Raw genomic sequence first — 17983 nt, 5'->3', positions numbered from 1 at the left:
TCTCAGGTCATGATCCCAGCGTCCTGGGATCGAGTCCCACATCGGGCTCCTTGCTCCGCAGGGAGCCTGCTTCTCCCTCTGCCTCTGCCTGCCTCTCTGTCTGCCTGTGCTTGCTCTCACTCTCTCTCTCTGACAAATAAATAAATAAAATCTTTAAAAAAAAAAAAAAAAAAAACACTTTTTAAAAGATAGTTTTATTTATTCCTTAAAATAATTTATGAAGTGGAAAGTGTTTTAAAGAAGTCTGTTTAAGCCTTTTTTCTCTTAAAGTCTCATTTTTAAGCATTATTTCCAAGCATTAGGAGCATTATCTCCATTTTACAGGCAAGAAAACCGAGGCTTACAGAAGTGAAGCAACTCACTGAAGATCAGAGAAACTGTTAAGCCAAGATGCAACACCAGATCAGTGTAGCTTTAAAGATTATACATTCACCCCTCTGATCTACAGGAGGCAGTCTCCAATAGATTCTGGGATGAGGAGGCATAAATAAAACTATAAAGAAAATCTTTCTGTCATGCAAAATGGCAATGAGGATTTTTTCCAATGAGTGCTTCAACACGTCCTAACACAGTGATACCCCACATGTGTAAAATACTCTATATTCTATAAAGCACTTGCACAGCTGGTAAAGAAAAGCTTCACAACATGAAGTCAAGCTCTCAGACTCCAATCCCAGTGCTCCTCTTGCTCTGTGGTAGCTGCTTCCCAAAATGACTGGGAAGTGCTGATTCAAAGCAACTCAGACAGCTAAGAGTCACCCATTATGATACAATTCTAGAAGGAACAGTTTAATCTCTTCCCCTTTTAGGCTATGCAAAAGATTTAATAATTTCCTCACAGTCACACAATGAAAAAGAAAGAGTAAGGATTCAATATATTCTCATAGGTAAAAATTCCTAAGTAATGTAAAAAATTTTCTCCTCCTACTTTTTAACCAAGCCTTACCAGACTCAGAAAATACACCCAGGTTAGAAATTTTACAAATTAATCACAAGTGATAATGCCATATAAGAACACAGTCGAGCCAGTACCTTGATGACTTTGCCTGATCCCAATTTCAGGCGAAGCAGCTTATCTTTATTAGCAGTAGAGTCCAAAACCTGCAATTTGATCAAAGTAAATAAGGTCAGTCGATTTTAAAAATAATAGTAACCATGTAATAGTTAATACAGATTACTACAGTATTAATATCAGATTAGCACAGTATTCCTGGAATAAGGAATGTCAAAATACTGTTGGGGGGTGAAGAGGGTTTTTTTTTTTTTTAAGATTTTATTTATTTGTTTGACAGACAGAGATCACAAGTAGGCAGAGAGGCAGGGAGAGAAAGAAGAGGAAGCAGGCTCCCTGCTGAGCAGAGAGCCCGATGCAGGGCCTGGGATCATGACCTGAGCCGAAGGCGGAGGCTTTAACCCACTGAGCCACCCAGGCACCCGATGGGGGAGGTTCTTAAAATACCTGAAGAGAAAGGCTCACTCACATCATGGCTAAATTGGGACCTGAATGTACATTTTTTTGACTCATGGTCTAAAGTTCTTTCTATATCATACTGCTTTTGAGAACTTAAGGATAATAAAACACAAAAGTGCACTCTATTTATAGTATCTATTATACAGAAAATAAACAACTGTGAGAAAATTCTAAAAAGAAGTTTTAAGACCTAATCCCATAAGAATAAATTTAAGTTTAAAATTTATATAGGAGGACAAGATATACACATGAACAGGGGCGCCTGGGTGGCTCAGCTGGTTAGCCAACTGCCTTCAACTCAGGTCATGATCCTGGGGTCCTGGGATCAAGTCCTGCATCAGGATCCCAGCTCCACGGGGAGTCTGCTTCTATCTCTGACCTTCTCCCCGCTCATGCTCTCTCTCACTATCTCTCTCTCAAATAAATAAATAAGATCTTAAAAAAAAAAAAAAAAGATATACACATGAACAATTACCAAAAATGATACTTGGGAAACTGGTTTCCATTGGAAGAGACAAAGTAGCACTGAGCAGATTTCACCTGTCAGCATTTGATGACTATGCCCCAAAAGCAGTCAAAGCAGGGTTCCTAAAAGATTTCTATTTGCCAACAGAAGCAATTCACAGTAGTAACACCTTACGTTAGTCCTCGTGCTATTTCAATTACAAATGAACTTGCAGGCTGCATTTCCTTACCTGGCCCAGCACATGATTCTGTAAGAGCCAGCTTGTATAGGCCACTTCCAAAGAATCTCCAACATCTACAGCAGGGCCTTCTGCTACAATGAGGTCCTGGGAGAGCACTGCATCTAGGGAGGGGCTGCTGTTGCACTTGGCAATGCACACCTGCGAGATGAAATCACAGCAGCATTAACTTAGTTCAAGCTCAGTAAATATTCCCTCCATTGTTGCTAATGCTCTTTTCTAAACAGTGGTATCCACTAACAAAACTGATTACATGTTTAGAAGTAAGCCAATCCAAAGTCAACAATCTTGCCAGGAATCAAAGTGCCTAACAGTAAGGCTTTGGAGTCAGATTGTCTGGGTATAGATCTGGGCACTGCCACTTATTAACTTGTGACCTCGGCCAAATAACTTAACTTCTGTGAACCTTATTTCATATAGGTATTTTGTAAAATGGAGATTAAAAACTCTGCATATTTACTTGGGTAGTTATGAAGATTGAGCAAATACAGAGTCCTTGGCTCAGTGCCTGGCAAATAACCAGTGCCTGGCAACAACCATTAGCTAGCATGACTTTAAGGATTTTACCTTTCATTGTTTGGGAACCCATGAAAGAAAGGAGAACTTCTAGAACAATTTCAGAAGTCATTTCTAAAGACAATAAACTAGAAATAAAAGGCCCTTTATAAAACCACGCTACATTCCCAGATTTGCATGTCCACCACCTACAGACTTAGATCATCTTAGCACAAATCTTGGACAAGAGTTAAACACATCTTCATGAAGTCTTACTTTACTGTCAATTTTTTAACATGGTCTACATTACAAATTTGCTACTCATCTTAAAAGAAAAGTTTTATTATTGTAATCAAATAAATGCTACCTAAAACAATGAGATGTCATTTTTTACCAAGCAAATAAGACTAAAAAAATAATAATAATAATTCTAAATGTTAGAAAAGGTATAGTGAGAGAAAAGAGGAACGTGAAATAGCATTATCTTTCTGAAAAGCAGTATGCCAAACTGTCTACAGAACCAAGAAATATTTGGACTCTCTGACCCAACCTTCCACTTCTAGAAATTTAGCCCAAGGAAATGATCAAAGGGGGAAAAAAAAGGGCACGGAATTATACACAACAATGCTTGCTATAGTATTTATTTCAGACAGAAAGCAATCTAAATGTCTAAAAGCAAGGGAAAAGTTAAATAAATTAAGGAGCATTTACACTATGCAACTTTCAAAATGTTTCCAAGTAATTTTTCATGTGGTGGGGAAAGACATAAACATCATTAAAATATATATAGCAAGATATTGAACTCTTAAAGGGGTATACCTACTTATGTACACTACACATAAAAAAAAAAGGAAACATATTAATAGTGGTTACCTCGAGCAGTAAGATTTCAAGTGATTTTTGTAAAAAATGCTTTTCTAAATGTTCTGTAAGGATCATTTAACTTTATAAAAATTCTTTTAAAACACTTTTTAAAAGATAGTTTTATTTATTCCTTAAAATAATTTATGAAGTGGAAAGTGTTTTAAAGAAGTCTGTTTAAGCCTTTTTTCTCTTAAAGTCTCATTTTTAAGCAATTTCAGTAAGTATTCCTATTATTTCCTTGAAATATAATTAGCTCAAGTGACAGATTTAGTGGGCTTTTAATGCTTGTCTCTAACAAAACAAAGCAGGTTGTGAATTTTCCATACAGTTTCCTAAAATCAAGGGAAATCCAGGCCTTTCACAGGAAGAATAAGTCAGTATTACCTGTTTATTGAACTCCACAGCAGCCTTTTCGGACTCAAACATGATGGACCAGTTTTGTCTCTGGTCATCATAAAAGGTGCTATAGTTATTGGGCCGAACCTGGGGAAAGGAGAAATGTTGGGGTAACTCAATGACATCAGCAGAGCACAAAAATCTGACTGCTTAAACTCAAAGAGAAGGGCCCTGATTCAGGAAGAGCCAGAGAGATACAGGAAATTTCCTCCTTCCCTCCCACCCTCCAACAACCATCCTTTGGTTCATTTCCCAGAATGCTTCCAAGAGACCTTTTTGAGAGGCTCTGTTAAGAGATCCACTCTGATGTCTAGAGCCAGAAGCAGTAGATTTAATTCCCACCAGGTACACACAGACCAATCTCTCCTATAAACCCATCCCAAAGGAGCTGATGATTCCAACGTGGGAAGTCTTACCATTAGCTCAAAGTTCAGATGAATCCTGGCAACAGTAACTGACTGCTGTTGACTGATATAAAGAAGAATCTTATACTGTACTCAATAAAGGTGGGCCGGGGCGGGGAAAAAAAACAAAACAAAACTAAAGTTAAAAGGAATTAGAAAATCAGCAGTAAGATGTCAGGGGTTATGCTTCCAAGAGGCATAAAACTCAAAACTCACTTGATCCCTTAAAGCTTAGGTTTTAAATTCTATCTTCTGACTATCCATTTTCATCTCCTCTCATCTTGGCCTTACTTACTTCTTTACCGTAATTAGCAATTATTTTGTTGGTGTTTTCACTGGTATGAGGGTGACAAGAGATCTACAAACGGCCAACACATACATGAAAAGATGCTCAACATCATTAGTCATAAGGTACATTAAAACCACAAAAAAGTGGTTTCCCAGAACTCTGCGAATGTCCCACGGGCAAAAACCAATCTTGGGCTTAGAGCTCCTCTAGTTTTTGTCGGCATCTCTTTTGACCAGTAGCTTCTTTCATTGGGCCATATCTGCTTCTTAGTCCCCTCCTAGGCATCGTATCAGTGAAAGAACCAAGGGAAGGAAATAGCTCAATGGCTTTTCCCTCTGAAATTTTAGTTCATCTAGTCCTCATCGTGTCCACAGCTCTCCAGTGAGCTTAAAAATATAATTTTTGCAATTTATCTTTTTTATAATTGTTGCAGTGGGAACTGCTGCCTGCCACCACCTACTACCTCTTACGTGGTGAAGGGTGGTGAAGTCCTGATACCAGATTTTTAAAATCCAAATGGCAACTCCTAATGAATTAATATATCCAGATAATAATCACGGGTGGCTACTATGTGACAAAATCAGGGACAACTAGACATTATTTACCTCTGGATGGGAGAATGAAAGATTTAAGGGACATGGCAACCAATTACAATGTATAGACCTTATTAGACTGTTAAAAAAAAAAAAAAAAGGAGACAATCAGGTAAATCTGAACACTAGCTGGCAGTGAATGAGATAAAAAAAAATGCGGTTTTTTAAGGTGATAATTACATAATGGTTATGTTAGGAAAAAAAATCCTTGGGATATACACTGAAGTATTTACATATTGTATGCTGGAGATACAGTCAAAATAATCTGAGCAGAAGAAGGAAGACAGACTAGAATTTAGATGAAATAAGATTAATAACTCTTAGAGCCCAAGAATGGGTTTCTGGGAGTTCATTATTCAAGTCCCACAATTTTTTTTTTTAAGATTTTATTTATTTATTTGACAGACAGAGATCACAAGTAGGCAGAGAAGCAGGCAGAGAAAGAGGAGGAAGCAGGCTCCCTGCTGAGCAGAGAGCCTGATGCGGGGCTCAATCTCAGGACCCTGGGATCATGACCGGAGCCACCCAGGCACCCCTTGAATCCCACAATTTTTATATGTTTCCAAATTTCCACAGTTAGCTTTTTTGTTTGTTTGCTTTTAATACAAAAGAGTGTTGTCCATTACGTTAGTTACCCTGAACAGGTCATCTTATCCGTGTCTCAGAGTGTCTTAGGAGCATGGCTCTTAGTTCACTGAACCTTTGAAATGCCAGAATTTCTTATGCTTCTCTCAACAATGTTTAAAACATTCTGGAGCAGGGGTACCTGGGTGGCTCAGTCGTTAAGCAACTGCCTATGGCTCAGGTCATGATCCCAGGTTCTGGGATTGAGTCCCGCATTGGGCTCTCCACTCAGCAGGGAGTCTGCTTCTTCCCTCTCTCTCTCTCTCTCTCTCATGAATAAATAAATTAAATATTCAAAACAAAAACAAAAACACATTCTGGAGCAGAATTTGAAGCTAGCTAGATACAAGCCACATAAGGAAATCAAGCATTGGGGCTTCTAGCCACATTTCTTTCTGACCCAAACCAACAGTATGCTGTGTGATCCACTGCCCACCTCACTGTCAAACTTTCAAAGGCTAAACACAGTCATTGATTCAGCCATAAAGACAGAATACTCTAAGTAGAACAGTAAGTGTTTTTCATTACCTAAAAAAGGGATGTCCTTGGTAAATGGTTTACTCTACAACTCCCCAAACTCTTTAGTATCATATCACAAAGGTCAAACTTAAAAGATTTTCCATGGTTGAATTTGTTTTAATGCACAGTAGTAAGCAAGATGTGACTATAAATGTCTTATGTACCTCGTATTAAAAATTCACAATCAACATGAACAATCATTCTAATCCTCTGACACAAGAGACACTGGGCGAGTCCAAGTAAAAACTAGCTTATCAGTATGATCTGGGACACCTGAACGTACACGAGACACAGGGGGCATTCTCACCTCTCTGGCCGTGTGATTCCCCAGGACTGCAGCACCAAACTTGCCCTGCTTTACATACTGGCCGTTTGTGCTACAAAACCAAGAAAAATAATAGGTATTAATACTTCTTTAAACTAAGTAGAATCAGCTTTGTCTTCTGCCACACAGAAGTGGGGAATCTAGTCATTCAGCCTCAAGAAAAGGACAGAGGTGTTTATAACAGAGGTGAACAGTTTATAATTTAAAGCTCTTATACTTCTTTACCCTCTAAATATCTATTCATAATATCTCAGTGGAATGAGCACTTAAGAAAGCAGGCGTCGAGGGTACAAGCACTTCCTAGAGAGAGTATACAAGACAACAGCTCTTCAAAGTGTGCAGAATTCTCTTAACTGAAATGTTAAAAAGCACGACTGATCCTCTCCCTATGGAAGGACTGTGCAGCCTAACTGTGTAGCTCCTTTGGCTACCAACGGAGACTTACTGAGAAAAGACAGGAGCTTAACCCCGCATCCCACACCCAACTTCAGAAAGCATTCCTTCTCGGCTACTTACTATCGATACGCGTGAACTGCTGCTGCAACTAATACGGTGAAGGTACCTGCTGGAGGGAGCGCTGCTTTTGCTGGCGCCAGATTTCCTGGAGATGAAGAAGAAAACAAAGATGTCATTCATGTCTTTCTTAAAACAGACTTTTCACCACTGAAGCAGCTTCAGAATTCTCCCTTACATCTTACAGTTAGGTGGGACAATGTATTCATGGCCATTATCCTTATCTGACCCACAGAACATCATCTGGGGATGATGTTGATGTATGACCTCATCTGGGGATGATGACACGGAGGCTCTATGCACCCGACTGTGATGACACATGATAGCAGCAACCCTAGGACTAGAATCCAACACCGGTTCCACTCCAAACAAGTCTCGGGGCTGGATGAGAGGCCCTGCCAGAAAGCAAAGTCATATTCCATCTACATTCTTTTCTTATTCCAATATTTGGCCAGCTCTAATATAAATAAAATTACTTCCCCTTCCCTTATTTCAAGCTAGAAAATTAATGATGATACTCAGATCATATCCATAACTTCACTTTTCCAGTGATTAGGGGGAAGACTAATAGTTTTTTTTTTTTAAGATTTTATTTATTTGATAGACAGAGATCACAAGTAGGCAGAGAGGCAGGCAGGGAAAGAGGAGAGAGGAGGAAGCAGACTCCCTGCTGAGAAGAGAGCCCGATGTGGGCTCGATTCCAGGACCCTGGGATCATGACCCTAGCCGAAAGCAGAGGCTTTAACCCACTGAGCCACCCAGGCGCCCCAAAGACTAATGGTTTAAAACTGGGTATTTAGGGGCGCCTGCGTGGATCAGGTCATAATCTCATAATCTCAGGGTCCTGGGATCAAGCCCCCGCATAGGGAACTGCACAGCAGGGAGCCTGCTTCCTCCTCTCTCTCTGCCTGCCTCTCTGCCTACTTGTGATCTCTCTCTCTGCATTGAATGAATAAATAAAATCTTAAAAAAAAAATAATAAAACCGGGTATTTGGAGAAAACTGCATATTTATATTCACCACATAGTATGTTGGTGGAAGTGTAGTGAGAACACCAGCACAGACAAGGAAACCAAGAGGAATCTGAAACTAGTCAATCAGGAACTCCCTGCTCAGTACTAGTTAGGTCATCTGCATGACAGACCCCTGCTATCCCCTGCAGGAAAGTAATCTTTCCATAAGCATCTTGCTTTTTTGCCTACTGTAACTTCCTTGTTCTTGCTCCTTCTGCCTATAAAAGTCATTTTGTTCAACTCCTCAGAGCTCCTTTCTATCTGCTAGATGGGATGCTGCCCAATTCATGAGTCACTGATAAAGCTACAACTCCTCAGAGCTCCTTTCTATCTGCTAGATGGAATGCTGCCCAATTCATGAGTCACTGATAAAGCTAATGAGAACTTTAAAATTTACACGGTTGAATTTTGTTTTTTAACAATACTGACACATCTTTATTCTGATTATGGACTACACGTACTCTATAATATGCAAAACTTAGCAAATGCAGAAATGGATAAAGAAAATAAAAATGACCTGTAGTCTCACCAATTAAAAATAAATGTTAATAATTTGATGTATTTATTCCTGGTCCTTTATCAATACTTCACGGCTTTTTTCTTACATTTTCAAACAAAATTTATGATATAATTTCACAACCTCCTTTTCTTATTTAGTTCTAGTAGTTCTTTTAAAACAGTCTCCAAGACAAAATACAATAACCTTAAAAATGCTTTTTGGTGGTTATATAGAATACTGTATTATTACTTGGCCAGAATTTATCCAATGTCCTATTATTTGACATTTCTTTGGACTGTTTCTAATTTTCCTCTATTATAAACAATGCTGTGGTGAACTTCCTAAAAACACATTTTTGTATGTAGCTCTAATTACTTTCTTGAAATAAACTCTTAAAACTGGAATTATGGGGTGAAGGAGTGTAAAACATTTTAAGGTTTTGTTAATCCTGCCCAAATGCCCTTGAGAAATGTCGCACCTGTTTATAGCCCCATGGGCAGCGTGAATATGTCAGCTTTGCATGCCTGCCTACAACAGGAGACTAACTTTTTAAATTTTTACCAAGAAAAGAGAGGCAGTAGAGAAAAGGGAAATGCCATGTCACTGTTGTTTTCATTTGCATTTATTGATTAGAGTGAAGCGGAGATTTAACATTTTCTAAAGATTTGTACTGGTCCTTTTGTTTCGATTTGTTTTGTTTTGATGAATTACCCACTTATGTTGTTTGGTTACTGTCCCAGTCTTGTCTTCATATTTTCCTTATTATTTTATAAAAACCAGTAACATAGTTGTCAATTCAACCTGTACTGCCCAGTTGTATGTCACATGACAATAAAACTTTTCTTCTGATAAGCTAGCTTTAAGGGAAAAAAGACTAAGGCCAGAGGCTGGTTATCAGGACAGGTGTGAAACACTGAGGAAAAAATACTGTCTCCTCAAGGTCAGCGTAGCATCCTCCTTCAAGTTAGTTCTGCTTCTCCCAATATGCTCTCCTCTGCTATCTGATACCCTGGAAACGGAATCTGCTAGAAAGGTAATCATGGATTTGCTAGAAGGGTAAGTCAGATGCCCACAATCATGGGATCTTTTCATTGGCTTAGCTGTCTTTCCTCTCCGAAATCAGTATTACAAATTCTGAATTCCCCACCGACAAGGACTTCTTTTAATATGTATTTACAAATCTGTCTATCTATTATCTATCTTTCTTTTTTTTAGTAAAGTTTTCTTGAATTACAGTTCTTCATGTCTGTTCTTTTCCCCTTCCTTTTGTTTTTTCCTGGTATCTGTGCATGCGTGCATCCCCTCCCCCACCCACACACACTCCATGTGTTGAATCTTCTTTGCCATCCTTAATATTTGTTACACTTCCTTTTGGAACACTTTTTTCTCTCAAATTTTTTATTTTTTAACAATTTCCTCCTGTTAAACTTCTATTTCTCTTCAGGTATAATCTGCTGTTTTTATTCATTCTTATGTTCCTTCTAGTTTAGCCTTCATTTCTAAAATTTTTCTTATATCTCTAATTCTTTCCTGAGTCTTGTCACTTCTGAGATTTTTCTAACTTCATTTATGTTCTCATTTCATGTCTTATATTATTTTCCTAATGTTAACAGGTAGTTGTAGTTTTTGATCTATTCAGTAAGAAACATTCTCACAGAATAGAGCTCTCACTGTAAGGATATTATTCTGTTTTTTGCTCTCTCTGTTCTTATAACTTGACATGGAGTTGGATTCTGGTAAGTTCCTACTGCTCATTTTAATGCAAAATTTGCTTTTCTCAACTTTTAGAAGGAAGGAGGGTTCAAGGTGGCTTTCTTAACTTCATAGAGCTCCCTCTTCTGTTGCCTTTGAATAGAGCTCAAAAATATGGTGGCTTCCCCCTGAGACTTCCTGATTCTATTTCTATCCCTATTTTTAAATGTATTTTTTCTCCTTCACTTCTATTATATCCCTATCCTCCTCAATTTTAATCCTATTCCCAGCTGGTTCTTCTCAGTGTGTGGACCTGTCCAGGAAGGTCACCCTGGAGGATGAGTTTCAAAAGTTCATAGGAGCGGGGTGCCTATGGCTCAACTGGTACAGCATGTGACTCTTCATCTCAGGGTCATGAGTTCAAGCCCTACCTTGGGCATGGAGCCTACTTTAAGGTAGACTGCTGCAGTTCTTTCAGTCCCCATTATTAACCCCTTATACCTACCCACAACAAGAGTGGGTAAAACACTTTCTGATTTCAGCTTCACATGCCAAATTTTCTGCCAACATCTGGTGGCTGTTTTGGGGTTCTTCCATGCTCAGATTTAGATATCTCATTGCTACCCTGTTTTCTCTCATGCAAATAACTGATACCACACAAGCCTTGGAGCTGTTGGTGGTTTGCCCAGAACTGTTTGTATTTTGGGATATTCAAGAAGATAGCTTTTCAACTGGATTATTGTAAATATTATCCATAGGCTTGTCTTTTATATCTGCTCTATTTTTATATTGAGATCTGAAGAGACTCAAGACTTATGCTGCAGCCACTTTCCCCACAAAGACTTCTTACACAGATATCCCTTGAACAGAGATCTCCTATCTTGCTACTATATTTTTTCTTTGTAAATGCCTACATAAGACTGTATCAGTAATTTTTAAGTTGAAATGCCTCTGTAATTCCCCTTTAAAAGTATAATTAACTCACAGTTGTTTTCCGATTAAAACAAAATCAAGTTACCTCATTGGCTGGGGACTGAGGTTGTTTACTTTTATCCACATCCATTAACTCAACCACTTTAAACTGAGTCAGAAACACACTGCTGCTAAAAAGCTGTGCCAGGGGAAATGTAAAGGCAGAGCCTACTAGAAATCTAGCCCAGTCATGGCTTAGAGAACAGGACCAGCAATCTATATAGCAAAGTTGCCAAAAGTGACAGGTAAGATTTAGAGCAGAGGTCAGTAAACATTTTCTGTACAGGGACAAAGAGTAAATATTTTAGGCTTATAGGCCATATGATATCTGTTACAACTCTTCAACTCTCAATAATCTAACAATATCCTCAGTGCCAGCATTGTGCCCAACATGTAGAAGGCACTCAATACTTTGATCTTCATTCAACGATTTAACGTCCCTTACTATCTGTTCTGCTCAGGACTATTTCTATCAGTCCCCTACTCCTCTTCAGGTTCTTACACAAAGACTGCAAAGTGCAGAGCCAAGAGCTGTGGGGTGAGTCAGGTCAGGGTTCAAATTTCAACTATGTCACTTACTGCTGTATGACCTTGATCAAGTCCCTAAACCTCTCCCAGCCTCTAAAGCGGTGGCAGTCTTACCCATTTCACAGCACACCACTGAGAAAACTAAATAAGGCAATCTATGTAAAGCACCTGAGACCAGACCGAAAGCAGGCATTTTAGAAATATGAGTTGTTCCTTTCATTCCTTTCATTCAACAGATGTTCATTCAATGTGTCCCCATCATGATGAAAAGTAAAGGGGATACAGCACTAAGCATCACTGTCCAGTTGGGAAAAAGTCACTGTCAGCATACATCTAACCTATCCCGCCAACACACTGGACAGTGCCTCAGGCAGCGTTAGAGAGTGCTGTTCACCTGGGGCAAAAGAGTTTGTTTGCCTGAGATCTTCCTCCGCCAGCTTCCAACAAAAGGTATACTAGGTGCTGGAGTTTGGGATATCAGAGCTTAGAGAGGAATGCACCTCTGGCAGTGATCTTGGTCAGACTGCTTAAGAATAGACAACCTGGCATGTCACTTTTGGAAGCCTGCTTATTCTTCCAACCAACCTGTTAGGGACCAATCCTAACCTCTTCACTTACCTGTTGCTGCTGCTCCTGGACCTTTTTTAGGCTGCTTTGGGGCTGTGTACTGGAAGAATTCATTCCCATGGCCAGCAGATGCCTGATCCAGTCCAAAAAGAGAGGCCAATCTGGCACTGTTAGTAGAAAATGAAAATGACATTTCATTTGACATATCTCAAACCTGGAATCATTATAAAAGCTGCTCACCTCCAACCCTGAACAAACATCTCCTTGACCTGGAAAGTGTCTTTGAAATCAAGATTATATTTCTGGGGATGCCTGGGTGGTCTAGTAAGTTAAGCATTTGCCTTCGGCTCAGGTCATGGTTCCAGGGTCCTAAGACCTAGCTCTGCAAGTTGGTTCCTGCTGAGCAAGGAGCCTACTTCTTCCTCTGCCTACCACGTCCCCCTGCTTGTTCTCTCTCTCTGCCAAATAAATAAATAAAATATTAAAAAAAAAAAAAGATTGCATTTCTGATCTAAACAGGATCAGCTGACCTTGCCCGTCCACAGGACTTTGGTCAAGGCATTTATTTTGGACCTCAGTTTCTGTGTATATAAACTGAGGAGATTGGTAAATTGAGCAGACGCTCTCTGTGGTCTCTTTAAACTGCAAATTCTTGCCTTTAGCAAGTCATAGTTTCCCACTTTTACTCATTTATTACACCGAAATAGAACTGTACTTCAAATTTACTCCATCAAACATGGTCCTATCATTGCATCTAACAGTCAGAACGATTCTTTTCCATCCCCTGCAATGCATCTCCTGCCCCAACCATCCCAAAGAAACTGCTCTTGTTAAGGTCACCAACAACCTCTCTGTTACTAAACACAGTTTATCAGTCCTTATCTTATTTGGTCTTCAACCCACCTTTTTACACTATCAACTAATTTGTTTTTCTTCAAACAAACTCTTCCCTTGACTTCTGTGGGGATATTTTCAGGGGTGGGAGGGACTGGCCTAAGACATCAATAAGTGCTAAAGTGATCCCTCTCCTATGGTCTTCCCTTGTCCATGTCTCTGGCTCCTTGTTTAACTCCCAGGCCTCCTCTTCCTTTTATTTTCATTTTTTAAAGATTTATTTATTTGAGAGAAAGGGCAGGAGGGAGGAACTTTAAGCAGACTTCCTGCTGAGAATGGAGCTTGCTCTCACGACCCCTGAGATCACAATCTGAGGATCTGAGCTGAAACCAAGAGTTGGACCTTCAACCAACTAAGCCACCAAGATGCCTCTTTCCCAACCTTTTAAATGCCCATGCTCCTAGATTTCACTCTCCCTCTCCCTTGGGAATCTAATTCATTTATGTTGGTATCAAGTGCTATCCAAATGCTGATAATGTTCAAGTCTGTATCCCCAACCCAGAATGTGCTCCTGAGTGTCAGAAAATACAGATATCCCACCAGCCACACAAATGCAACATGTCCACTAGAACTCCTATCTTTCAATTCTCACTGCCCCAGCAAAACCTGCACTCACTCTTGTGTTCTTTTCTTGTGTTCTTTCTGATACAAATACTTTTTGTATCAGAGTCCCCAAGACCTCCACCAGGTTCAGTGATTCAGCAGGACTCAATGGACTCAGCATATAATCATACTCATGGCTAAGAGGTATTACAACAACAACAACAACAAAATAATACCACAAAACCAGCAAAGGGAAAAGGCACATGGGGGCAAAGTCCAGAGTAAATGGGGAGCATCCAAGAGTCCTTTTCCAGTAGCGTGACCCTGGACACATTTAATTCCTCCAGCAAAGAACTGTAACAAGATAAAGTACGGTCTCCCAAGGAAGCTCATTAGCGTCTCAGTGCCCCAGGTTTTTTATCGGGGGTTGGTCACACAGAAATCCTCTAGCATGAACCAAAACTCTACACTCCCAACAAGAAGGTTCAGTAAATTGTTTGTACAGTTTAGGCACAATGAGCCACACACCATTTACAGAAAGCTTTGCATCAGTGTGCGGAACTGTTTACCGGTCAAGTTCCCATACGCCAGCCAAGTGCCAACCTCATAAACAGGACTTTCTAAAGAGGATGCTGTCACGTCTCCTGTGTTAACTCTTTTCCACAAACATACACAACCACAACAGAAATCTGGGCATCACCCTGGTGCTTTCTCCTCACCCTGGTGTTCATGACCAATCCCTGAATCCACTTGATTTTACTTGCTCAGTACTTCTTGAACCTGTCCATTTCTTCCCATCCTCACTGCCACTTCCCTAGTTTAGGTCACCATCATATCTCTCTAACCAGAATTATTCTGACAACCTCCTGATTTATCTCCTTGTCCTGGTCTTGTCTGCTTCTTAACCAATCTCCACACTGTATCCACAGTGAACTTTCTAAAAAGCAAACTTAAGTCTCTTTCCTCCTTAAAACCCTCAATAACACCTCAGTATTACTAAGATAAAAATCCAAACTCCACAAGACAGCTTTACAAAGTCCTTCAAGACCTCACCTCTCCATACTTCCCCAGTTTCCTAACGGTCATTTCTCAACTCCAACTGTGTGCTACATGAACTTTAAGTTTCTCAAATAAGGCAAGATATTTCTAATCTCCAACTTTTTGGACATCCTGCTCCCTCTGCCTGAAACATCCTTCCTGTTCCTTTTCTCCCCTGGAAGTTGTCCCTCATCTCAAAGTCTGGGTTAGATGATCTTCTTAAGGCCTCCCACAGGAGTCTACTTCATTTGCTCTAGAAATACGTACCGACACTGTGCTAAATGCTGAGTATATATAGATGAGCAAAGCTGAGTTCTATTTTCAAGGAGCTTATATACTCTAACAAGAATATTAAGTATTACACAACAAATAATCGCAAACTGTAACATAAGATATATAATAAGTACCTGTTGTATGGAATTGTACTCCATATAGATTAATACAAGTTTTTCAATCAGTTATTATGTAACATGATAATTGATTTATAATCATCACTTGACTATATTGTGCCTAGCATCTGGTATATAACAAGCGCAATAAATGAACTCAAAGTCTAGTCTAGCTCTGAGCACCTCTTCTTCAAAGGCATCTTTGGTTTAGGTAATGTAAATATTGAGGGGTGCCTGTATAGCTCAGTCAGGAAAGCATTGCAACTCTTGATCTCGGGGTTGTGAGTTCAAACCCCATGATGGGCACAGAGATTACTTTAAAAAACAAAAGACAAAAAACAAAAAACACCTTTAAAAACATACTGAAACTTCATAACTTTTGGAGGCCTGTTCCCCCCGAATAATTTTAATGTATAATAATACATACTGACATTTTGCAAAATAAATTGAATATGATTTGAAACTATTACCCTGTTTTCTCAAGGTAGCGTTTTATAAATTTCCTTTAAGTTTCCTGTACATAGGGTCAACAATGCCTCCCCTAAAGGACTAAGAGGCTAAGTGAGATTGCAAGTGTAGAGAGTAGTGCTGTCCTATATAAGACTGAGTAAATGCTAATAAAATTAAGAGGAAACCAAGATCTCTCCTTTAACCGAGGCCTGGGCAGATTCCCTAAAAGAATAAGATTCTGACACTTGGGTGGCTCAGTTGGTTAAGCGTCTGCCTTTGGTAGGTCATGATCCCAGGGCCCTGGGATCAAGTCCCATACCAGGTTCCCTGCTTGGCAGCGAGTCTGTTTTTCCCTCTACCCCTCCTCCCTGCTCATGATCTCTCTCTCTCTCTCTCAGATAAATAAATATTTTTTAAAAAATAAGAAGGGGTGCCTAGGTGGCTTAGTGGGTTAAGACTTCGGCTCAGGACATTATCTCAGGGTCCTGGGATCAAACCATCAAACCCCACATCGGGCTCTCTGCTTGGCAAGGAGCCTGCTTCCCCCATGCTCTCTCTGCCTGCCTCTCTGCCTATTTGTGATACCTCGCTCTGTCAAATAAATAAAATCTTTAGAAAAAAATTTTAAAAAATAAGAAGATGATTCTGGGAGAGTTGGGCAATGCCTTTAGCACAGTGAAAAATTTACAAAATTTAGAATCTAACTTAGTTAAGATATACTAATTTATGCGAAGATCATTGATAAGGAAAGAATGTCTTTGTTAGTTTCAGTATGGATATGGATCTTGGATTTGCTGTTTTCATTTTGCTATTTTTTTTTAAGGGAAAAATCAATGTCATATGTAAACTATGTTTCCATAGATGCTCTAAAGGCCAGCCAGTGATGACTGCAAAATCAATCCAAAAGTCAGGTCAATCCAATTATCTTTCAGATCCTTTCGCTTTCCTTTCTTTCTTTTTTTTTTTTTCTTTTAAGATTTATTTGTTTATTTTTGAGAGAGAGAGAGAGAGAGCGCACACACATGTGGGTGTACATGAAAAGGGAGCGGACAAAGGAAGAAGGAGAAGGAGGTTCCCACTGAGCAGGGAGTCTGAGGTGGGACTCAGTACCTGAGCCGAAGGTAGATGCTTAGCTGACTCAGTCACCCAGGTACCTTCCATGATATTTTCTATTAATATTTTTAAATGAACTCTATAGACTTACGGGCGTTAAGTTTCTTGTAAATTATTATTTTTCCCATTTCTAAAGTATTCTCAAATGCACATATTTCTCTATGTTACCAAGAACGGGCTTGCCAACTCTGGACTTGAGTCTCTATGTTTATAATTCACAGGACAAGTTATTATGGCATTAATTCATTTAAAAAAAATGTTAGCCAATACATTTAGTTGCCAAAGTCTTTACCTAAACTTAGCTTTATACTCCTTTTCTTTTCTCATCAAAAACGGTAACACAGGGGCACCTGGGTGGCTCAGTCAGTTAGGCATCTGCCTTTGGCTCAGGTCATGATCCCAGCGTCCTGGGATCAAACCCCAGGTCAGGTTCCCCGTTCAGTGGGAGGCCTGCTTCTCCCTCTCCCTGCCACTCCCCCTGTCCGTGCTCTCTTTCTCTCTGTAAAATAAATAATCTTTTAAAATAAATAAATAAAAGGTAAAACATAGAAGTTATACTATATTCATGTATTTTTAAGAAACAGGCATTCTTTTTGCTGTTAAAGTATTTCTTTTGTAAACTATGACATCAAACATCTACTTCTACAATAATAATAATGGGCACATGGCAATGTAGCGGAAATCTGCTTGCCTGATTTCAAATCCAGGCTCTTTCATTTTTTAGCTGTGTGACTCTGAACAACTTACCTCTCTGACTCTTAATTTCCCATGTACAAAATGGGTATGATAGTAAAAACTACCTAATAAATGGGTAGGGAAAAGTAAATATGATAATATGTATTTATTACTTGGCATGGTACCTGGCACAGAGTAAGGACACAGTACATGTTTTATATACATGTGCACATATCCTATTACCTTGAAATGTCCCTTGGACTCAGATTACTCCTCTAAGGGAGATGGCATGATCAATCAATGCACAATTGACCTGCAACTATAAAATGCTATTAGCTGAAATGAAGTGCCATACATTTAGCACATTCACGTTATTTCTTCACTTCAAAGTCATGATGGTAGGAAAAGAGCCA

General features: G+C 39.4%; 1 protein-coding gene across 4 annotated transcripts in view; it reads right to left on the bottom strand.

Annotated features, from left to right (window-relative positions):
* The window catches only part of FKBP15 (FKBP prolyl isomerase family member 15), a 54882-nt gene that overhangs the window by 33156 nt on the left and 3743 nt on the right, over positions 1–17983 (bottom strand). For all 4 annotated transcript variants that reach the window (XM_059411024.1, XM_059411025.1, XM_059411027.1 and 1 more), the window contains exons 2-8: positions 12520–12635; positions 7201–7285; positions 6667–6736; positions 4347–4421; positions 3919–4017; positions 2167–2316; positions 1033–1101 (exon numbers count right to left, since the gene is read on the bottom strand). In XM_059411024.1, coding sequence (XP_059267007.1) covers positions 1033–1101; positions 2167–2316; positions 3919–4017; positions 4347–4421; positions 6667–6736; positions 7201–7285; positions 12520–12635 — 664 coding nt within the window. The remainder of the gene's footprint in view (positions 1–1032; positions 1102–2166; positions 2317–3918; positions 4018–4346; positions 4422–6666; positions 6737–7200; positions 7286–12519; positions 12636–17983) is intronic.

Source organism: Mustela nigripes, chromosome 9, assembly GCF_022355385.1.
Source record: "Mustela nigripes isolate SB6536 chromosome 9, MUSNIG.SB6536, whole genome shotgun sequence".
Taxonomy (NCBI): domain Eukaryota; kingdom Metazoa; phylum Chordata; class Mammalia; order Carnivora; family Mustelidae; genus Mustela; species Mustela nigripes.
This window is presented reverse-complemented; position numbering and strand designations above follow the sequence as displayed.